Source organism: Colletotrichum tamarilloi (genome assembly GCF_030869305.1).
Source record: "Colletotrichum tamarilloi strain Tom-12 chromosome Unknown Scaffold_6.1, whole genome shotgun sequence".
Classification (NCBI taxonomy): domain Eukaryota; kingdom Fungi; phylum Ascomycota; class Sordariomycetes; order Glomerellales; family Glomerellaceae; genus Colletotrichum; species Colletotrichum tamarilloi.
Window position 1 is genome coordinate 980,159 of NW_026849389.1, and position 22,137 is coordinate 1,002,295.

Genomic DNA, 22,137 nt, shown 5'->3' on the forward strand with positions numbered 1-22,137 from the left:
CCAGGACCCTGTTCGACCTCTTTCATGATCACATCGGCGTTCCAAACCACAACAAAATTAGAGGAGCATTCGGAGCATCTAGATTATTTTGCATTCGGGTTCTTGCAACGGGTACCAGGCCCGTCTGCTTGTCACACCTTCATCACTGCATTCGGAAAGACAGGGCAAGATGGCGGCTTTTTGCATCTGTGGAAGTAGGCCTGCTCCACGCCTGGAGGAGCATTCTTTTTCTTCTTCTTTTCGAAACACAACCCACTGCACGGCATTGGCATTCTAGACTGTTTACTGATTTTTGTTATTCCATTCATACCATTCATGGCATCGGAGTTGAAGAAAGGGCACTTTCCACACCCCGACGGCGGGAGCGGACGGATTATCGTCTCCGCCCTTTATGAAACTAGGGATGTCCGCCGGCCCCATTTGTTTGTTTTTAAAATCCTCTCTCCCCCCCCCTTCCCCCCTCATGAGCAGGGAGGGATTTGGAGGGTTTATCGGAGGAGCAGGACCTTTTTTTGTCAAAATACAGATAGTATCAGAATACCAGTGGGAAAGAAATTCAGAGTCATGAAGGGATAATCAATCAATACCATGAATCAATCCACGATACGCTGCAAAGTGACTGCCAATGTGTCCTCTCCTGAGTAGATTAGCTACAAGGCGATCTCCATAGCATCTGGAAAGTAGAGCTGTAAAAGCGCAAAGCTACCCTTATCAGTGGTCTGTGAGTTCAACACCCCCCATGCCCATGCCCATGCCCATGGGGGGGGGGGGGGGGGGATGGGGACTGGAAAAGGCGAACCCCTTTTTCTTTTGACCCGTTTGGGCAACATCGTGGGTCCTTGATGTTGCATCTGCAGAAGTTTTGGGTTTGTTTGGCTTTTTGGGTGACCCACGTCGTGAGTTGGGTATCTGTTCTGTCTGTGCTCGGGACCACACCTCCACACTGTTTAACTCCATCGTTTTGCATTACTAGAGGATTGCCGTAGTATATATAGACGCTACCCTGCCCTCGAATTCCGCACTATTCAACCTTAACCCTTTTCATAAGTCTCTTATCCTTTCTTCTATTCTACCCTCTCCCTCGTCAAGGGATCGCTAGAATCGTAGTTTCAATAGCTTATTAATAAGCTAGTATTATTATTTAGAAGTAGGTAACTTACTTTTATATATAGGTACTAGGAGTCTTATTATCGTAAAAATAGCAGTAAATATACTAGAGTACTTAAGAGAGCTTTTTAATAGATTTCTAATACTATTTAAAGTAATTATCTTCGAGCTATAAAAAGAAGCCGAGGTACTATATTAATACGGCCCTATCCGTCTCGTTAGTACTAATAATACCCTTCTTAGTATGGGATATATTAGTAATACTCTGCGGCCGTATTATTACGCTTCGTAAATTATACTTAACAACAGCGAGGATTTTAGCGTTTTTTTTTAAGTCTTTTATTAAAGTCGTTATCGTGGGGTTAGTTTAGTTATTAGTATCTTAATAAGTATTTTAACTTAGTATACTCAGAGGCTCTTATAGCTCTTAATAAGAGGCTTTTAAAGGACTTATAACTAGACTTTTTACCTATTACGGGTAAAGCTATTATAGTTAAAGCTATAGCAATTAAAACTATAGCGCTATTTACAGACCTCGATAGTAAGTAGTTAGTAATATAGTTATCTTTCTCTTATAGTAAGCTTAAAAAAATATCTTAATTTAAGTGCTAAGTGGGCACTATATTATTTTATTAAAACTATATTCTTATACTTATAACTTAGAAAGAATTAACTTTCTTTGATAATAAGGTACTCAGACTATACCTCTAAAGTGTGGCGGTGCGGTGCTGCGATGGTGGGGATGGTGTTGTTTTCACATGTGATAGCTGTGGCGCAGGAGACTAATTTACTTTATACACTACCCTAAGAAAAAAAAGCTGGGATGTTGCTGGTTTGGCGTGCATGTTGCTGTGGTAAGAGTGGATTTCGATGCTCTGTTTACTATCTTTTTTTTTTCTTCCCTTCTCTTCTGATATTCGTTGTCTGAGAGACTGATGGGTCACTTTTGGTGATGGAGAATATCGACACTCTGGTCAGCTTTTTTTTCTTTCCGTTTGGTGGTGGTGTGTGTCTGACCGAGACATTCTCGCTCGCATGGGAGGGTTTTGTAAGCCCTTTTGTTCGGCTGGACAGATGCAGCAGCCACGACTACCTTACTGTAAGGTAGATTACAAAAGTGGTACATGTGGTCCCGTGAAGAAGGATACCTTGGCTCTAGTGTTGACTTGTCACTTGGAAAAAGACATGTCAAGTGTCGAGTGACAAAATAAAGAACATGGTCTCTGTCAAAACCCATCGTCTTGTCAGGGTCCGGTGGCAGCGTTTGGCACGTGTAGAGAAGGGTAGCTGGGGGAGCTGGGGCACGTGCCGCAAAGACCGGGCGTTCAGGTCCGATTCACGGCCGGCGCGGTAGAGAGGACGGACGGCCGGTGCGGGCTACGACTGATGTTATTTTGTGGCTTGCCTGTGCTTGAATGGCAAGTAATGGAAAGGATGGGTTCGTCTGATGGCTGTAGCTTCATTTGCAACGGTGAGCTGGCGTGTGAGCGTTGCTGGCGGCGGGGATCATAATGAAGTCAAGGAAGCCCTAGCTGTCGTATCTCAGAGGCTATAAGTGATGTGCTGGCAGGTCGTCAGCTTTCAGATGTGCACGGGGATGTCCTGGATCCAAAGGTTGGGCGTCTGAGCAACGGATAAGAAGGCTCTTTGAAGTTGTAATGTACGGGAGGGTCGAGGTGATATCGTGAGTTTTTTTTCTCTTGTGGTTGCTTGGGAGTGGTGGAGGGGCTGAAAGTGGACGGGCCACACGGCGGCGCTAGGGAGTGGGTAGCTTGTGTGTTGCTTGTGAAGCTAGGACCAGGCTCGATCATCGTGGGTACCAAAAGTAACAAAAGTGAGTACGCAGTAGGTATGCTTCTCCAACCTCTTTGGGTAATGTGCCACGAGAGGAGGGTTGGGTGAATGAACAGGCTGGCTTCTTTGGTAACGACGTAACCTGGAACGGGAATCACGGTGGCTTGCGTGCGTGGCCCGTCTGCAGTTGTGGCACGGTAATGAGGACACAACGAACGGCCTGGCGCAAAGGTGAAGAGACTGAGAGAGGAGGGTGGCGGGCAGCTTGCATCAGATATCAGCGAGATGCCATGGTTTCAAAATTTCCAGGATTTTGAGGTGATCCCCGGTCGCTTCAGCCGCTGCAGTCATTAGGTAGTGTAGAATACCTAGTGGGCAGCCAATTCTAGACCTCTGTGAGCAGGAAGGAAGACTGGCAGCAATGGGAGGAAGAGAGAGGAAAATGCAGGAGCACGTCACATGCCTGCTGCATAACTAGCGGCCAACGAGGGACGCTACGCAGTGGGATGACGCCAAAGACGGAGGGGGGAGGGAAGACTGACATGATACTTCGTCATTGGCGGACACGGCGTAGCAATTGTATGGCGGCAGAGCCCCTTGGAGCGCGTCTTGGGGGGCGCCTAGGGAGGTAGTCCGTAGGTACCGAGCGATTGGTTGCTGTGGCATAGCTTTTGCGTCATCACAGGTCGGAAACCAAGCTGGGCACGCAGTACCTACGCAGTACGCAGCAACTTGACGGGCACTAGCCACACCCCGACCCGCCGCCCCTCTTTTTTTTGTCGTTCCCCGTCTGCGTGCTGCGTGCGCTCGCCAGTCTCTCTCTCTCTCTCTCTCTCCACCATGCAGTCATTGGTATTCGTGCTGCAGTGCGATACCTTGAGTAGGTGTTCGTATACGGAGTACTGGTGGTGTAGGAAATGGTGTAGGACGAGCAGTACTACGGGGTATCTTAGACGGGAGTGTGAAATAAGGGAGAGAAAGCTCCTCTACGTGGGTCTTTTCCCGGCTAGTAGGTCCTGTTTGGGAGAAAACAGCGTCACTGCCTCTTGCCAAATTCCCAGACGGGACGGAGGTGACGGACTGATGGAGTTTCCCATTGCTCCTTCTCGGGTCATTTCTTACGCAGTACTTTAGTCCTGTCGCTGTTGCTTTGCTTCTTGAGGTATCCTTTGCTCCCGCTGGCTGGCCCGCCGCCGCCCTGGGCTTGTCCTGGCAAGCCTGGCCTGCCCGGCGTTGGCACGGACGCTCCCAGTGGGCTCTGCGGTGCTCCTTTCTTCTTGATCTTCATTTACATCACTGCCACCCAGCAGCAGCACCACCGGCAGAAGAAGCAGTAGTCGCAGCACTGCCAATATTCGTACCTTACCTTCCTACCAACCGAGCCACCTCTCACTCACACACAAAGTCTTTTTTTCCCTCTCCCCCCTTCCTTGCCCGTGCTTTTTTCCCTGACCTTCCACCTCCTGCTGCCGGTCTTGCACCCACCTGGACCTTACCCACCCACACAATCACAAATACACGCCCTCACCTTTCCGGTTTACACCTCTGCCTGAGCTTCCAGACCTACCTTACCTACAGGCTACACACATCATTGCAACAAAAACACCTGGCCTTCCTCTCTTCTCCTCCTACCTACCTACAACCCTTTTTCTACATCTCAAGAACTTCTCAATACCCCAAAGCTTCTGCCACTTGCTTCTTACCAAAGCTACTCTCTTCCATCCCACCCAAGCTTCGATTTCTTGAAACGCAAACAAGGTAGCTTTCTAGCAACTCCACCATCACACGACACCTCCCATCCGCAACTGCCCGACCGCAGTATTTCCTCTCCTAAACAACAACACCACACATACATCGCCAGAATCCTCGTTGCGATCACACACAATGTCTGACTTCCCGGACGCCCCTACCACGGCTCCTTCTGCCAACGGTACTTCCTACATCCAGGCTACCAAGGAGAGTAAGGTACGTTATCGCTGTCCCTCGAGATCCCGCCATTCCCGCTCCAGATCTCCCCCCTCATGCGAACATCCGGCTAACTTGTGCGAATAGTGTTTCAAGCTTCAATCCCCATCGCCAGCGACCATGATAAGCTAACAGTTCCCTTCCAGACGCTGCCGCTGCCTACCAGCAGGTCGCTTCCGGTACGTTTTATTTCCCCACGTCTCCCTCCCATGACGTCTTTGTGGCGCATCGTCAAATACTGACCAGAATCCTTCCTTTCAGGCCCCGTCGCCCAGAGTGTCAAGGACCAGTCCGCAAAGACCTCAAATGAGTTCGGCAACCTTGCTGCCTCTCGCAAGACGCCCGCCAACCCCGCTGCCACCGGCCAGCCCTTGACTCACTACCACTCCTTCTTCTTCGAGCTTATCTCGTGGAACAACCCTCGTACGTGATAGCTCGGACTCCTTCCGGCCCCCGACCCCGACTGACAAACCACCCCACAGGTGCCTCGGCCATTGCCTACTCCTCCATCGTTGCCCTCATCTTCGCTGCTCGTTACCTCGATGTTCTGCGATACAGCTTGAAGCTCACCTGGATGGTGCTCGGCACCACCGTCCTTGCCGAAGTCGCCGGCAAGCTCGTCCTCAACAACGGCCTTGCTACCCAGCTCCGCCCCAGACGCTACCACGTCATTCCTAGAGAGACGCTCGATGCCGCCATAGGAGACGTTCACGAGCTGATCAACTTCTTCGTGATTGAGGCTCAGCGCATCGTCTTCGCCGAGAACATTGGTGCTTCTGCTGCTGTAAGCTACTCGCGTGACAATCTCCACAATTCTTGACATCATGGTGACTTACGCAATTTCTTACCACAGGCCTTCGTCGGTTCCTTCATTGCCTACTACCTGGTCAAGATTGTTCCCTTCTGGGGCCTTTCTCTGATTGCCACCACTGCGCTCTTCATGGTCCCTCTTCTCTACACCTCCAACCAGGAGCTCATCGACGCCCAGCTCAACCGCGCCGGTGAGGTGATCAACCAGCAGACCAACCAGTTCCGCACTGTCGCCAGCAAGCACACCGCTGAGGCCACCAACATCACCAAGCAGTACATGGGAGATTACACCGCCAAGGCTCAGCAGCTGCTCGGCCGCCGCTCTGCTTCCCCCGAGGCTGTTTCCAAGCCCGCCCGTGTTCCTTCCGCAGACACCGCCATCCCCTCTGTAGAGGAGAAGGACTTCCCTTCCGCTCCCAAGGCCGATTTTGAGAGCACCACCACGGAGCCCGTTGTCCCGGGTGCCGAGGAGAAGACCCCCATGGTCGCCTCCTAAATATCTCGTTCGTTTGGTTTTCTGAGTGTATACAGGCCGGCAAGCATTCGCGGTTTTCGCGTTATGCCACCGGCTTGACGACAACGGAATGACTCACGAAGAACACGAATGGGATCATGCACACCACTTTTTCTCTCTCTCACTGCGACTTTATCGGCGTGGTAAGGTTCGCGGGCCGGTTCTCTGGAGTTTAGTTGCACATAGTAAGCAACAAAAGGATAATATCACAAGAGTGTCTCCAAGCGGAGGCAAGGGTCGTTGAACGGATTATCGTGTACGCATGTAGTGTATTGGCTTGTAGTTCTCTCTTCATGGCACACGGCTTTGGCGAACGGGGGATCATCAGATTGTCTAGGGGACGCAAAGAAACATGTTACTTCTATACTGGTTCATGCTTTGGTGACTACTGCATGCCAAATCTCGGTTGGCAGTGTTTTCCTGAAGTTGTTCGTACTGGACACGCCTTAGGGGCATGTGATATCGGTGTATCAAAGCTGACTCGCAGTCTAGACACATCAACTTGCTCGACAGCACAACCCCGCGTGCTCGGGAAGCCTCTATATCAACAAAACGTTCGTAGCACGTAAGCTGGCGATCGTAGGAAGGTAAAGATGATTTTGACTAATGCCGTTTCTCCCTCCATCTAAGAGCGTACCTGATCAACCACGAAAACCCAGTCAGATGATTGATCAAAACCCACTCGTTCACTACATAAAGTCTTCCTCTCCTCCCTTCTCTTCCCCTTTCCTCTCTTTTCTGTCCGTAGATATCATGCTTTTTACCAACGAATAACTGAGGCGGGGGGCCGCCATTTGATAGAATGGTATCCGTCTCCGCCTGTTCTACCTTCGAACGGATCATACATCCCAGGCCAAAGGGAATGTTTCCATGCATCTATGTGTGTAGAGCAACAATTATGGCAACACCCTTGCAAAGCCGGTTCAAAGATGTGGCGAGACGGATGGCGGACCCAATCTTTACGTCAAGCTGTGGCACGTCACTGTGAGAGATACGACATCTAGTTAAGAGACTGAGTTTTCGGTTCTCGTTACAGCAAGCAGTATGTAGGTATACCAGAATATAGGCATAGACTTACTGCCGCCGGGGCCTGTCTGCATAGGTATCGAAAGAGAAAAAAAAAGGAGCAAGAGATGCTGTTTCCCCCTTGAGTCCTCTGCCAAAAGGAAAAAAACAATTGTGAGCAATAAAATAGCAAAGTAGAAAGGTTGCAGCAGTAATATCTGTCCTTCCGTGAAACCTCCCGCCGTTAAACCCCATTGCCTAACCTGGCTCAGTATACACAGCACATGTACGCGCTCACGCGTCATTTAACCCCGGGCCTTTCCCCTAATCACTATCATCCATGTCGAACGGGTCCTCGCTCTGGTCGACGTCCATCTCACTGTCATCCTCAATGACGTAGGTGGGCTTCGCCTTCGCCTTGGTCGCAGCCGCGCGCCCAGGTCTGCTTCGAGCAGCGGGACGAGGCGGGGACTCAGGGTCTTCCATGTCAACATCATCATCCTCGTCGTCGCTCACCGCACGCTTCGTCGCCTTCTTAGCAGCATAGGCCTTGGCGGCGGGTGAAAGCGTAGGCGGCTTGGGAGCTGCCTTTGCCTTGGGCTTCGCCTTGGGTGCTGGTGCTGCTTCGGCGTCCTTGGCCTTGTTCTTCGCTCCAGCGGGACGACCGCGAGCCTTCTTGGCCACTGCAGCAGCAGGAGCAGCCTTGGAGTCCTTTGCCTTGGAACCCTTGGTGGCAGGAGCACCGTCATCGCTCAAGAAGCTGTCAATGTCGTCGCCCTTGGTGAAGGTCTTATGAGGAGACGACCGAGCCAGCATCTCGTAGTTGGTATCGTCGACACTATCGTCGTCAAAGGTCCTCGAGGCCTTGGTCTTGATCTTGGGCAAGGTGGAGTCACGCCCATTGTCAGGACGGTTCATGGCGAACAAACTAAGTCGGCCCTTCTCAGTCTCTGACTTGGGCGCGCCGATTCCGCGGACCAGAGAACCAATGTCTCCAATGTGGTTTTCCTCCACCTCGGACTCCTCCGATTCATCGTCAATAACGTACTTTGACTTCTTGGTGGTGGTCGCAGCCCTCTGGTTTCTGCCGTTGGCGGCGGGCTTTGCAGGCTTCGGTTCAGGGGACGCGCTCATCTCGGCAGCACTCAGAAAGTCGTCATCTTCGTCAGATTCATCCTCAATGACGTACTTCTTCGTTGCAGCGGCGCGCTTGCTCTTGGGTGCAGGCTCAACCGATGCGGACTTTGATGCGGCCTTGTCGCTGGAGGTCTTCTTGCTGCCAAGGTTTTCAAAGTCGTCATCATCGTCGCTGAGCAACTCTTCCACCTTGGGCGAAGGCTCCTTGGGTGCAGACTTCTTGGGCGCAGGCTTTTTGGCCGCTGCGGACTTCTGACTCTGCGAAGAGTTATCGTCCTCGACCGCCGACTCTGCCGGGGCAGAGGTGCTCTTGCCAAGGCTAGCAAAATCTTCGTCGTCGTCATCAGTGTCGCTCAGCTGGTAGACGGGCTTCTTCTTGGTGGCGGCGGCTCTGGGGCGGGTCGGCTCAGCCGCGGGCTTAGCAGCATTCTTTCTGCCACCAAGGGCTGCAAAGTCATTGTCCGAGAATGCGTCTGAATCAGCGTCCTCCTTCTTTGGCTTCGTCTTGTCCTTCTCGAACATGGCGGCGAATCTGTCAGCAGCCTTCTCGGTGACCTTGGCGGCAGCCTTGGCTTTAGGTCCAGGACGCTTCTTCTCCCCGGGTGCGTAGTCATCGTCCTCCTTCTTCGTCTTCCGACCCTTGCCAGCACCAATCTTCTTAGACACACGCCTACCGAGTCTCCGAATGTTGGTCTGGATTTCAGCGTCCATGGCCAGCTGGATCTCCCACTCGGCCACGAACTCGTCGAGATCCTTTGACCAGAGGTCCTTCTCACTAAGAGCAAGAAGTGCATCGTGCTCGGCCTTCTTGTTTTCGATTTGTTTCTGAAGTCTTTCAAGACGCTCATAAGTCAAGTTCCAAATGGGCATCTAGAGATAATTGTTAGTGACGAGATTTGGTAAGTGAAGTCAGGGGATACTAACAGAAAGCAAATAGTCGTAGCCGTTCGTCTGCTCGTCGGCCTCCTCCTCTTCACCGTCGTCATTGCCCTCCATGTCTTCGTCGGTGGACTTCTTCTTGACATTCTTGTCCTTGTTTCTTGGGAAAGGCTCGTACTTGCGCTTGGCGAGCTCCTCGACGAGAACCTGCTTCTTCTTCTTCGCAACGACGAGCTTGCCGTCGATGATTTCCCTGATGAAGCGGGCTTGCTCAGAAAGCTTTCTGAAGTCTGAGTGATAGACACCCAGCCAATGCTTCTTGCGCTGGGCGTACATATCGAGACGATAGTGATAGAACTCCTCCAAGATGTCTTCCACCTTCTCGTACTTGCGAATCTGACCGTTGGTATCAAAGGCGACCAAGTTGGAGGTTGCGACCTGCTTGGAGAGCTTGAAACGCTCCATGAGACCGTCCTTCATAACGTCCTTGACTTGCTTGTCGTCCATTTGGATAACAAAGTGGACGTTCTTGTGGTCGTTGAATTCCTTGTAGTCCTTGATCCAAACTGGGCCTTTAGTACCGCTGATGACTTCTTCGAGCTTGGCCTTGAAATCTTCTGTCCACACGCGGATAGGAAGCTCAGTGATGATGACCTCACCAGTCTTCTCATCAAGCTCGCAAATGCCGTTGAACTTATAACGATCCTTCTCAGCCTGCTCAGGGGTGCCCTTCCAGCCACGGAACCAAGGCATCATGGTTTGGAACACGCCTTCCTCGCCATCCTCACCATCGAGGCGACCCATGCGTCTTTTCAGGTTGTTGACAATGTCAATTGGATGGTAATTGGGGATGGAAGTACTCCAACCAGTACCGATACCGTCGGCACCGTTGCAAAGAATCATGGGAATGATTGGCGCGTAGACCTTGGGCTCAATCCTCTTTCCATCTTCGTACTGGGGGTCCAGGTTGGGCTCGTCGAGGGGAGAGAAGATCTTCCTTGCAAATGGTGACAGTCTCGTGTGAATGTAACGAGGGCTGGCAGCATCTGAACCACCGGCAAGTCGGGAACCGAAGTTTCCGGAGGGCTCTAAGCAGTTGATGTTGTTTGAACCCACAAAGGTCTGGGCGAGTCCAATGATGGTCTGCTGCAGAGACACTTCACCGTGGTGGTAGGAAGTCTGCTCAGAAATGTAACCGGCCAATTCAACGACCTTCTGATCTTTGACCAAGTTCCTCTTGAAACAGGCGTACATGACTTTACGTTGACCGGGCTTCAATCCGTCCAGAACAGAGGGAATGGAACGCATGTTATCAGCCATGGAGAAGAGGATGAGTTCCTTGTTGACAAAGTCGGTGTACGAGATGGTCTTGGTAGACTGGTCGAGGAAAGTACCGGGCACAAAGCTTCCGAGCCACTCTTTTCTGGCGTCCGCCTTCTTCTTGGAGAAAGCAAGGTCGAAAAGGTCGGCCTCCTCAGTCTTCATCGTGTCGAACTCCTTTAGATGGTCGTCAAGGTTGGTAAAGTAGACTTGGGCGTCTTCGTTCGAACTGGTACCCAGACCCTTGAAGTACTTGTAGTGCCACCTGGAAAGATCGTTCCTGTTGTTATCCTTCCACGCCTCGTATTGAGGTTGAGTGAAGAATGACTTGAGGCGTTGGGGTTTCTTCGGATTGGGTCCCTGCCAGACCTTGACGATAGGAGTAATAAACTCCCGGAAGAAGTCGGGAATCTGCAGCAAGGACGGGTACTGGACTTGCAGGAAGTTGATGAGAAGACCCTTGATATGAGAACCGTCGTGATCCTGATCGGCCATGATCATCAGGTGACCATATCGCAGACTCTTGGTGTCGGTGTATGTCTGCTTGTGCTTGAGACCCATAAACTGCTTGATGTTCTGGATTTCGGCGTTCTTCGTAATCTGGTCGATGGACGCATCTCGCACGTTGAGCATCTTACCACGAAGGGGGAAGACTCCGATGCGATCGGGATCCAGGATCGCACGACCGGCGACAGCCAAACTCTTGGCAGAGTCACCTTCCGTGAGAATGAGTGTACATTCATGGCCGTGGCGAGTGCCAGCCAAGTTAGCATCAACTAGTTTCGCGTTGCTGATGCGGGATCGCTTGTTTCCGTCGCTCTTGGCCATCATCTTGTCCGCCTTCTTCTCGGCAAAGTCGATGATGTTTTGGATGGCGTCTGATTTGGCGATCTTCTTTAGGAATTCCTCAGTGAGCGGACACTTGCTACCAAACTGGCTGACCTTGGTGGTCATTTGCTCCTTTGTTTGGGAAGTGAAGGCTGGGTTGTTGACAAGACAGTTCACAAAGATAAAGATGTGATTGCGGATATGGTTCTGCTTGAGGGCGTGGCCCTTCTTCTTCTTGTCGAGAGTTTTGAGCAACGAGCCGGTGATTTGGTCGGCAACATAGTTGACGTGTGTACCACCTGACGTTGTGGCAATGGAGTTGACGAACGAAACTTGCTGGAAGGAGCCGTCTGACACGGTGAAAGCAATCTCCCATCGAGGGTGCGCATCGGTCTTGTCAACCTCGACAACGACCTTGGGCTCGACGCCCTCCTCTGCGCCACGTTCCTTGGAGATGGCCTTGGCATACATCTCACAGTAGCCCTTGAACGCGAGCTTGATGTGGGTGCCGTTCAAGTACACCTTGATACCGCGAACAGTACCCGCCATGTCGTAGACGCGACGGTTGATGAGAGCCTCCAAATCATCGTCGATACCTGTCATGCTAAAGCGCTTGAAGTCAGGCTTGAAGGTGACGCGGACAAAGTCGCTAGTCTTGCTGCTGGAAATCTTCGCCTTGCCACACTTGCTCATGTTGTCGGTCCAGACCTGCTTGTATCTCTTTCCGTTGTTGGAGTCCTGGCACTCAAGAGTGAACTGCTCACTGAAGACGTTACACAGCTTGGCTCCGTAACCGTTGCGACCACCGACCGTCTTCTTCTCGTCGTCGTCGTAGTTGGAACCAGTCAAGAGGTGACCGAAGATCATCTCGGGGATATAGATCTTTTCCTTGCCGTGAATCTCGACGGGAATGCCTTTACCGTTGTTCTCAACGGAGATCTCGCCTGCCTCGCGATCAACGGTAATCTTCATGGTAGTCATGGTGGCATCGCGCTGCTTGTTGTCGGCGGCGTTGACAAGGATTTCGTCAAAAATCTTGTATAAACCAGGGACGAATGTGACTTTGCGGTACTCCATGAGCTTCGTCTCCTTGTTGAAAACCCACATGGGTTGTTCAGTGGGCTCGACGGAACCAATGTAGGTATCGGGACGCTTGATGATGTGCTCCAGCTGGGTGAGCTTCTGGTAGGTATCGGTGGCATTCTTCTTGGTCTTTGGCGCGGCAGGCTCCTCGTCGTCGATCATTACGCTGTCGTTCTCGATCTCTGAGAGGGGATTTCCACTGGACTTCTTCGCAGCGGGGGCTTTCTTAAGCTTCTTGGCGCTAGGCGGGGTGTTAGAGAAAGTTGAGGCGCCATCTTCGTCGTCGCTCTCGGGTTTCGCGCGCTTCTTGGGTACAGCTTTCGTCTTCAGTGTAGTCTGCGTCAGCTTCTTCGCTGGCGCTTTCTTGACGGCAGCTGCCTTTGCCTTGGGCTTCTGTGACGGGTCAGTACTGGGTCGCGTGATGATCCGAGGAGCAGTTGGCAACTGGCTGGGTCGCTGTAGGATCGGCATCTTGCCGGGAGGGCAGAGGAGGTGCGGTGGTCAGGAGGTAGCAAGGTGCCAGAAAGTTGACCGCTGGTAGGGGTTTGGGATGTGAAGAGCTCGCGCAAGTAGACGGAGGGCAGTCGTGAAGAATATTCTCGCGGCTATGAATTGCCCTCCTGAAAGGTTTGCGACAAACGAGAGTCTGTCAATGTGGAGGGCAGGCAGAGCGGGCGCGGCGCACCGCCAGATCTGGGTACGGCCCACGATGAGGCAGGCGCGACGACTGCTCTTTCCCCGGATTGCGATGAGGGGCACGAGGGTGAGAGTGAAGGGGTCCCGGCAGAGACAGGAATACTCTGCAGACAGAAAAAAGGAAGCAAACATACTGCAGGCGCAAAGTCGGACTCCTCTCCCATACTAAACACGGACGCTTCGTCGGACGACATCTTGTACAATATGCGCTCCCCGAGGCGCGGGGAGGAACACGAGAAATTTCGGAACGCGGTAGTAGTCGGTACACGTGGTGATGGAGGAAACGGTCGAGGAATCGCTCGGCGAGACAAGGACGAGGAGGGTACGACAAGATTTGATCCGAAACGGCTAGCTGGGCGGACCAGGCGCGCAATTGGCACGAAAGTTGATAAGAAAAAAGAGAGGGAGGAGGGGAGCGAGTGTGCCAGCTCGAGCAGGGTCTTTTTACATTGAAAGGAGGGTATGGTGAAGGGAGTTTGTGTGTTGCGATCTTGTCGGGACTAGATTGGGCGACGGGATGATTTTCCTTGTTGTTGGTAGCAACCCTTTTTGGGATGTTGATGTTTGGCACCTGGGCAAGTAAACAAATTGGGAACCCGACGGGTGAAGGAAAATGGAGTCGCGACACCTCCTTGCTCTTTCTGACTGGACCGCGTCGGGGCCCTTGGCGCCTTTGCCCCTTTGTTTACTGCCTCAGGCCCTCCTACTTGCTGTGCTTCGCGGCCACTACCACCTCCCGTCCTACGGCGTGGCGCCAGAGTACCGGCGCGAGCGGGGGAAAAGCACGTACCTTACCTCCCGGCACCTGCCAGCTGCACGCTCTGCCTTTGCCCCGCCGCCTGTCCAATTGAGGTGTCGCGGTGGCACTAGATTTACGCACAAGACCAGACCAGCGGGAGCAGTCAGCCAGACCCACAACCTTAAGCCCAAGCAAGACACAACCTGTCAACTTTCACTCACCACCTTCTTATATACTACCTACCTAGAGTACCTTACGGTAATTAAGTATTGATATAGCCTCAATAGCAGGAAGAACCATAATGTCATTTCTGGCATAAGTTGACCGAATCCGAAATAACTAATCATATCGCCGTATCATCTCTTCACTCACACTCCCATTCATATCTCAAAATGACATTCAAGTACTCCCTGAGGCACCAACACAATCAAACGCCTCTCTACACCCTCCAGCCCACCAAAATACCTAGTAAACTGACAGCCCTCAACCCTCAAACAACACGCCTCGTCTTCCCCGTCTCAACCTCGTAAATCCATCCGCTCAGAGTAACACTCTCCGGCACCAACTTGGACGCCTTGATAAACTCAATATCCTTCTTGACAGCCGCATCCAGCTCCGGGAAGGGGAGGAAGTCTGGGATACGGCTCGCCGCCTCCGAGGAAGCCTCGGCACTGACCAAAGCACGTTAATGCAATAAAAGAGATGATGTGAACATGGCAACTCACCCAAGATTCTTCTCAACCAGACCAAACGCATCCTCGTTCTTGAAGGTCAACATGCCGCAGCCCGTATGCTTGACCAGGACGATCTCGTGCGTGCCGAGGAGCTGCTGCGAGATGACGATGCTGCGGATCGCGTCTACGGCTGAAGCGCCGGCCTAGGATTTTCCATCTCATAGTGAGCCAAGGCGGATCTAGCGTGAATGCTTGCGTTTCGTGAGGTATATATGGCTTACATTGCGAATGACGTGCGCATCGCCCAGCTCGATACCAAAAGCCCGCGCCGGATCGATCCTGGCATCCATGCACGTCAGGACGAGGTACTTTTTCGCCGGCGGGAGGGCGAGGTGGCCCTTGTCAAAGGTCGACGAGTAGGTTTCCGAGGCGACCTCGACGTTCTTTTGAATTGCGGACATGGTGAATGAAGTGTGAGATGGTTCCCGTTTAAGACTTGCTATGAATTATGATATGTGGGACGTTGAGTTTTGTCTTGATTCTACCCGAGTAGATATGGTATATAAGTTATTTGACAAGGACTGTCTCGGGATTGTAAGAGATGGGAGATCCCCTGGCCTTTACATATTCCCCTCTTTCTCTCATTCTGCCACGAGCCTAACTTGCAGTTCTCCAAGTGCCGCGCCTGTGATCACGGATAACCACTGAAATCCTGTGATATCTGAATGTGGGTATATGGCGTGCTTTCCGGGCTTTGTGCACACCGAGACGTTCAACCAACGAGCTTCGCGGTCTCACGCATCCAAGAGCAATAGTTCGGTCCCGGCTGGGAAAGGTGAGTGTGCCCAGATACCCCGATTCCAAGGTGGGGTTCGATCACGGCACCGATCGACAGTATTGGTAAGCTGTCACCTCTGTCACCGATCTGGTTGCCAAGCCTTCGCCCACGCAACCCTGCCTCCACGACGTTCTCGATCCGAAGTCGTTGAAGTGCAAAAAAGGTCAATGTCGGCATTGCATCATCCCGAAGAGCCGTCGCCGAGCCGCTCCGACTGGCCCCGCAACGCTTTATTCGCACGCCGGGTCACCTCGAAACAGCGGTGTCGGGATCTCGAGAAGGTGGGTCATGCGTACCGGAATCTCACTTGATTCTGCAAATCCCGTCCTCGTCCGCACGGGAATCAATAGATGACGTGGGTCGCCTCCGTCTTTGTAATAAACTATCTAGAACAGACCATCAAACCCCTCAACGCCGTGGAATCTCTGGAAATGGAAATTCCCTACGTCGAGAGCTGCTTGTAGAAGAAAACCTGATCCTTCAACTGTCGTGGAACGGCCGGACTGATGCCGTAGTTTGGAATTCTGCCGACCTCGACGTATCCGAATTTTCTCCAGACATCCTCTGCCGGGCTGCCCACCTCGGTATCAAGCATCTAAGCATATCCCGTCAGCGTTTTCCTCAAGGACTATAGTTCAATGGCTCGAAGTTCCTTACCAACAGCGTTCGCCCCCTCCTGAAAGCCTCACCCTCTAGAGCACTCATCAACATCCTGGCGCCACCACGCCGGCGGAATTTGGGGCTGATGAGAAGCTTCTCGACGAAGCCGCGGAACGGGCCCGTCTCGGAGTAGGGCATGGAGAGCATTACGACGCCCATGAGCTCGGTGCCCTTGAACTTGCTGCCCGGGTCGGATTCGTCGAGGAGGATCAACATCATGCGGGTGCCTGCAGTCACGTCTGCTATGCGCTCCTTCCACCATCCTAAAAGCTTCTCGTGTGACAGAGGGGGCAAGAAGGTCGCGAGAGTCCGGTCTGAGCTGATGCAGCCGGCATGTAGTGCTGCCAAGTAGGGGATCAAGTGGGTGTGGTCCGCGGGTGAGAAGATATACGGTGTCCCCGAGCTTGAGGACATCTTGAAGGCCCCCTTGCCTCGTGCGTGCGCAGGTAGCGTGCTCTTTTGCCGTCTCAATAAAGTATCGTCTGTTAGAAATACGATAGGGGCCGTAAATTGGGCCAAATGGCTCAGAAACTGCGCAGCCAAGCCAGACCAGAGCAGAACAAAGTAAGAGCTAGTAGAGATCGACAACGCAGGAACAGCGCAAATTCGGCCTCTGACCCTGTCCTGCTACTGAGGTCTAGATGGTGATTAGATGCACGCAATTGAGACCGGTCACACAGTATCTTTCAAGTCAGTTAGTTAGGGTAACTTGGTGTCTGTCTCGTGTTGGCGCAGCAAGGTCGCGTGTCTGTTGTAATACTGGATGAGGGGAAATTTGTCAAAAAAGCTCACCTCAGCTTTAAGAGACTCAGCACGAGGCGTGAACAAGCGTGAGGTGGTCAGATTGCTCAAGAGAGCTGTCCGTATGAGTCAATGAGTCAATTGATATGGACAAGGTTCGCCAAAAGTGTCAGGAAACGGGAAACAAGTAGAGAAATGGGCACTCGAGAGACGTTGAGGTTATCAGGACAACGGGGAAGAATTGGTGACAAGAGTCAACTCGTGCAGGTAGGTTCTTTTTTTTTTCGATGGTTCCTGCCAAATCCAATTGGGTCCAGCCTGGGTGTCTTTAAGGTGGGATTAGCGGCTTGGTGGCCCAAGCCCAGAGGCAGAGGAAGCCGCTACGAGGGAATTCCCGGCGCAAGGGGCCGGGGCGTAGAGGAGCCGGCAGAGAAATAGCCCCCCGCATAGAGTGAAAGGACGCGATGGATTGTGACATTTCAGCCAAGTAAGCACCTGCAACAATTCACCTTGGCAGCGCCAATCTATAAAGCAGAACCGATTTCGTCGGCCCTACGGATACATGCCTGAAAGGCCGTTAGCAGCCGCAATGACTTTCAGGTTTCTGTATGTAGGATCCCTTTGCTTCCAAATATGTTCGCTTCCGTTAGCCGTGTCTCATTCATCAACGCTCAATATGCCTACGTATTCAACCCGCTTCTTAAGCCGGACTCGGCCCTACGATGTGGTTTGTCTCCGGAAACACACGGCACGTGTCCGAGTCGGAGTGCTTGGCCCAGCTGCCGTTCGACCCCTGGATGATCTGTCTTGGAAGTGGAGCAAACAGGCTTAAAGCTGATGCTGAAGATAAGATGCCAATTCCATCTATATGCAGCATGTGTCGTAGTATTGTCGGGTTTACTATAGTTGTATAGCAGCAGCAGCACACATTGACTTATGTCAGGTAAGGCGAGTGCACCGATCTGCTCACTTGACCATGTTTGCTCCATGGCCCGTATTCGTTCTACACTGCCCCTCCAACATCAGTATTTCCATGGGGTCAAACTTGCTTTCTTTGCATTGAACATTCTATTCAGCTTTCGGACGGACAAATCACAGCTGCCCACCGAAACCCTTGAACCCCCCCCCCCCCCACGACATGAGCCTTTGATAGGCTGCACAACCTACTCGCAGTACCTTGCTGTCAGGTACCTCATTGCCTTCACATAAGGTAGCTAAGATAGGTAGGAAAAAGAGGCTCCCGTCCTATCTAAGATACCTACACAAGAAGGTAAGGCGTTGCAGGTCCATAGGTGCAAGCATTCAAGGCCACCCACTCACGGGAGTTCGGACACACGGACCATCCGCTGGTGTCGTCTCACCTTCAGCTGCCTTCACCGCATCTACCTGGGTCTAGAGGTCCTGAGGTGCATGGTCCCATCTGCAAAGTACCAGGGGACAATAGGTGCTACCCAGGGTATCCGTAGCTATCTCAGCTTGCAGTTGGCTACCTCCCAAACTCCCCTCGCACTCACATGCACCTACCCCTCTGACGTCGCTGTCTAGACCCTGTTTCATCGCCGCCTTTACCTAACACCAACTCCGAGTTCCCCTCCTCCTCCAAAGCTTCCTTCAACGACACTCACCTATCTTAGTTTGAGACTCTTACGACTCCCACATTCTCTTTTCTCACTTTCACCATTGCGTCCACACACTCTCCTATTTCGGCCTCATTTCAGCTCAGAAGCAGCTTCCTGCCGTCATGGATCACATCTTTCGCAAAGTGGAGCGGGGCATCGACGCCCTTTTCGGGGATGAGCGACACGCCCACACTCACTCAGGCCACGAGTGCCATGAGCACCATCCCGCCGGTCACGCCGAGAACAGATTCCAATCCTTTGCGCCGCAAACTACTGGTAATGCCAAGTGGTATGTCGACGGATGTTCATACTTCTGGGCCGTTTCCGAAGCTATCGAACGTAAGCTTGCACCACGATGTTACCAATTCCCCTAAGCATCAACCATTTTTCTCTGACCATGTGAGCTGCAGAGGCCCGAGAGAGCATTTACATCTTGGATTGGTGGCTGAGCCCAGAGCTGTATCTGCGCCGCCCTCCCTCTCAGAATGAGCGCTATCGCATCGACAACCTGCTCAAGGCTGCCGCCGAGAGGGGTGTCAAGATCAACATTATCGTCTACAAGGAGGTTGAAGCCGCCTTGACCCGTGAGTGACCCCGGCCCTGAGCAGTCGTCTGAACGCCACACTAACGACCATTGTCAACTAGTCAAGTCCTCTGTAAGTCAACATCACTTATATCAATATATCAACAATGTGTGCCCATAGAACTCGAGTCATGCTGACACTCTCATCAAGCACACAAGGACCTACCTGGAAAGCCTTCATCCCAACATTGGCGTGTTTCGACACCCTGACCATGTGCCCACCGGATACGACTTCCAAGCTGAGCTCAAGCAGAACTTCGCCAACATGAACGTCAACACCTTCACTCTATCCAAGGCTTCCGGTGACGCCATCAAGGCCATCTACGGTACCGCTACCGATGGAGTCACCCTATTCTGGGCTCACCACGAGAAGCTCTGCCTGATTGACGGCAAGATTGCCTTCATGGGAGGTCTCGATATGTGTAAGTCATGATGCCAAGCACGCACGCCACTCACTAACAGTATCATAGGCTTTGGTAGATGGGATACCAACAGTAAGTCGAAAGCATCTCTCAGGTCTCCGGGAGCCGTCTCTAACAGAAACAGGCCATCCCATTGCGGACGCTCACCCCGGCAACCTGGATGCCGTCATCTTCCCCGGCCAAGACTACAACAACGCCCGTGTCTACGACTTTGCTGACGTTGACAACTGGGAGCAAAATAAGCGTAAGCACTAGAATGATATCTGCTCCTGTCTTTGCTAACATCCAACCAGTCGACCGCACCAAAAGCTCTCGTATGGGCTGGTCCGATGTCAGTCTCAGCTTGAGCGGGCCCATTGTGGCTAACCTGGCAGACCACTTCGTTGATAGATGGTCTGTATCAAACTAGTGGTCCCGACGGGTCTAGAGTTGCATATTGACAATAAGTAGGAACTTCATCTATGGCGAGAAGTATGGCAAGAAGAACCCCGGAAAGTACCAGGCTCTCGGAGGAGGTGCTGCCAACGCGGACGCTGGCAGAATCGCCGAGAACGAGACAGATAGCGGCGGTTTCTTCGGCGGAGGTGGCCATACTAGCCACCTCTTTGGCGATCTCTCTGACCGTATCAACCGAGGCATCAGTCGCATGGCAGTCAGTGACGACAACCAAGATGAAGGCCCCCGTAGAATCGACCGTGGTGACCGTGCTGCCAACATTCAGCTCACCCGAAGGTTAGTAATTATGAGCCTCATCCTATTAAATCAAGCTACTGACGGACTATCATAGCTGCACGGAGTGGTCTGCTGGTCACCCAACCGAGCACTCTATTGCGAATGCTTACATGCATGCCATCACCAATGCCCAGCACTACGTCTACATGGAGAACCAGGTACACCTCCCTCCCCCTTTTCTCCCTCACCCCCGTCCACATGTCACTCTAACATAAGAACAAAGTTTTTCATCACGGCCACCAGCAAGGAACAGCACCCCGTCACCAACAAGATTGGTCGTGCCATTGTCGACCGCATCATCCGCGCCCACCAAAATGGCGAAGACTTCAAGGTGGTCGTCGCCATGCCCGCCGTCCCCGCCTTCGCCGGCGACCTCAAGGCCGACGACGCCCTCGGCACCCGCGCCATCATGGAGTTCCAATACAACTCCATCTCCCGCGGCGGACACTCCATCATCGAGACACTCCGCTCCGAGGGCGGCATCGACGACCCGGGCCGCTACATCCGCTTCTACAACCTCCGCAACTACGACCGCATCAACATCTCCTCCACCATGGCCGACGCCGAAGGCCGCTCCGGCGTCCGCTACGAGGATGCCCGCCGCGAACACGACGACAACGTCGGCGCCGGCTACGGCGAGCAGGGCCAGGGCTACGGCACCCGCGGCGACTCCCAGTACGAGCGCTACCAGGAGGCGGCGTCCCGCGTCTCGGATCAGACCTGGGACACCGTCTCGGCGTGCTACATGGACAGCGGCCGCGACCTGCACTCGGTCCCCTGGCACGGCGAGCCTGAGGCTGAGCTCGACGCCTTCGTCAGCGAGGAGCTCTACATCCACTCCAAGCTTCTCATCGCCGACGACAACCTCGTCATCTGCGGCTCCGCCAACCTCAACGACCGCTCCCAGCTCGGAACCCACGACTCGGAGATAGCCGTCGTCATCGAGGACCCCACGCCCATCGAGTCCGAGATGGCCGGACGCCCCTACACGGCCTCCAAGTTCGCCACCTCCCTCCGCCGCCAAATCTTCCGCAAGCACCTCGGTCTCCTCCCCGACCAGCCCTGCGACCGACCCAACGACAACTGGACCTCCATCGAGCGCGGACCCAACACCTACGACTGGGACTCCCCCGCCGACCGCCTCGTCCGCGACCCCATGTCCCGCGAGTTCTGGGACCTCTGGGAGGGCACCGCCCGCACGAACACGGAAGTCTTTACAAAGGTCTTCCACAACGTCCCCAACGACCGCGTCCGCACCTGGAAGGACTATGACGAGTTCTTCTCCAAATACTTCATCATCCCCGGCGCCAAGAAGGAGGACGACAAGCAGAAGGAGGAGGAGGCCAACCGCGGCAAGGTCGAGTACGGCCACGTCGTGCGCGAGGAGTTCCCGGGTGGCGTGCGCGAAGTCAAAGACTGGCTGAACCGCGTGCGCGGCAACATTGTCGAGATGCCGCTCGACTTCCTCGTCGACGTGGACGATATTGCCAAGGAGGGTCTGTCTCTCAACAGCTTCACTGATGAGATTTACACGTAAGAACAGATGGAGGGTGGATTCGGTCCGTGGCTCTCCGTTCACAACCAGAAACGCCAAAGAAAAAGTAAGAGAACAAGAAACACAACATCTTGCAATGTGTTACCGAAACAAACGACACAGTGATTGTCCGTGTATGGGTGGGAAGTTTGGAATTTAGAGCTGGGGAGGAAACAAATGAATCATTTCTTCTGGGTGGGATTTCAGAACAACCTCGTTCAGTCCAGAGTCTCGTGTGTAACAATGAAGCAAGCAGCCTATCATTCAACCGAACCTGCCTCTATGCCCACATCTCCTGATGTCTCGTCTCCTCATGATCGCAAGCCACAGTGAACCCTATCAGCTTAGAACTTGATGTCATATAAGCGACAAATTATCCAAGAAAAGTCGAAATCCCCGTATCCAAAATAGTACTGATCCAGGTTGAGGGTTCTAGCGAGTAAATGTCAAATAAACA

At 52.8% G+C, this 22,137-nt stretch overlaps 6 protein-coding genes across 6 annotated transcripts; 3 read left to right on the plus strand and 3 right to left on the minus strand.

The window, feature by feature from the left end:
* Positions 1 to 4,785: 4,785 nt before the first annotated feature.
* CTAM01_02844 (uncharacterized protein) lies at positions 4,786 to 6,172 on the plus strand (the record flags this gene model as incomplete). Its single annotated transcript, XM_060518882.1, has 5 exons — positions 4,786 to 4,861; positions 5,013 to 5,045; positions 5,128 to 5,289; positions 5,349 to 5,650; positions 5,720 to 6,172. 5 exons carry the CDS (start codon positions 4,786 to 4,788, stop codon positions 6,170 to 6,172), a joined length of 1,026 nt encoding a protein of 341 aa, XP_060386685.1.
* A 1,347-nt stretch (positions 6,173 to 7,519) lies between these two features.
* On the minus strand, positions 7,520 to 12,913 carry CTAM01_02845 (topoisomerase IV; the record flags this gene model as incomplete). Its single annotated transcript, XM_060518883.1, has 2 exons — positions 7,520 to 9,202; positions 9,257 to 12,913. 2 exons carry the CDS (start codon positions 12,911 to 12,913, stop codon positions 7,520 to 7,522), a joined length of 5,340 nt encoding a protein of 1,779 aa, XP_060386686.1.
* A 1,454-nt stretch (positions 12,914 to 14,367) lies between these two features.
* CTAM01_02846 (carbonate dehydratase) lies at positions 14,368 to 15,012 on the minus strand (the record flags this gene model as incomplete). Its single annotated transcript, XM_060518884.1, has 3 exons — positions 14,368 to 14,548; positions 14,603 to 14,754; positions 14,833 to 15,012. The coding sequence occupies 3 exons, from the start codon at positions 15,010 to 15,012 to the stop codon at positions 14,368 to 14,370; spliced, it is 513 nt and encodes a 170-aa protein (XP_060386687.1).
* An 819-nt stretch (positions 15,013 to 15,831) lies between these two features.
* Positions 15,832 to 16,463, minus strand: CTAM01_02847 (acetyltransferase; the record flags this gene model as incomplete). Its single annotated transcript, XM_060518885.1, has 2 exons — positions 15,832 to 15,984; positions 16,047 to 16,463. The coding sequence occupies 2 exons, from the start codon at positions 16,461 to 16,463 to the stop codon at positions 15,832 to 15,834; spliced, it is 570 nt and encodes a 189-aa protein (XP_060386688.1).
* An 889-nt stretch (positions 16,464 to 17,352) lies between these two features.
* On the plus strand, positions 17,353 to 17,622 carry CTAM01_02848 (uncharacterized protein; the record flags this gene model as incomplete). Its single annotated transcript, XM_060518886.1, has 1 exon — positions 17,353 to 17,622. The coding sequence occupies one exon, from the start codon at positions 17,353 to 17,355 to the stop codon at positions 17,620 to 17,622; it is 270 nt and encodes an 89-aa protein (XP_060386689.1).
* Positions 17,623 to 18,531: 909 nt separating this feature from the next.
* On the plus strand, positions 18,532 to 21,683 carry CTAM01_02849 (uncharacterized protein; the record flags this gene model as incomplete). Its single annotated transcript, XM_060518887.1, has 10 exons — positions 18,532 to 18,748; positions 18,820 to 18,993; positions 19,055 to 19,065; positions 19,144 to 19,414; positions 19,463 to 19,486; positions 19,539 to 19,658; positions 19,708 to 19,807; positions 19,865 to 20,146; positions 20,202 to 20,304; positions 20,370 to 21,683. 10 exons carry the CDS (start codon positions 18,532 to 18,534, stop codon positions 21,681 to 21,683), a joined length of 2,616 nt encoding a protein of 871 aa, XP_060386690.1.
* Between the last annotated feature and the right edge of the window lie 454 nt (positions 21,684 to 22,137).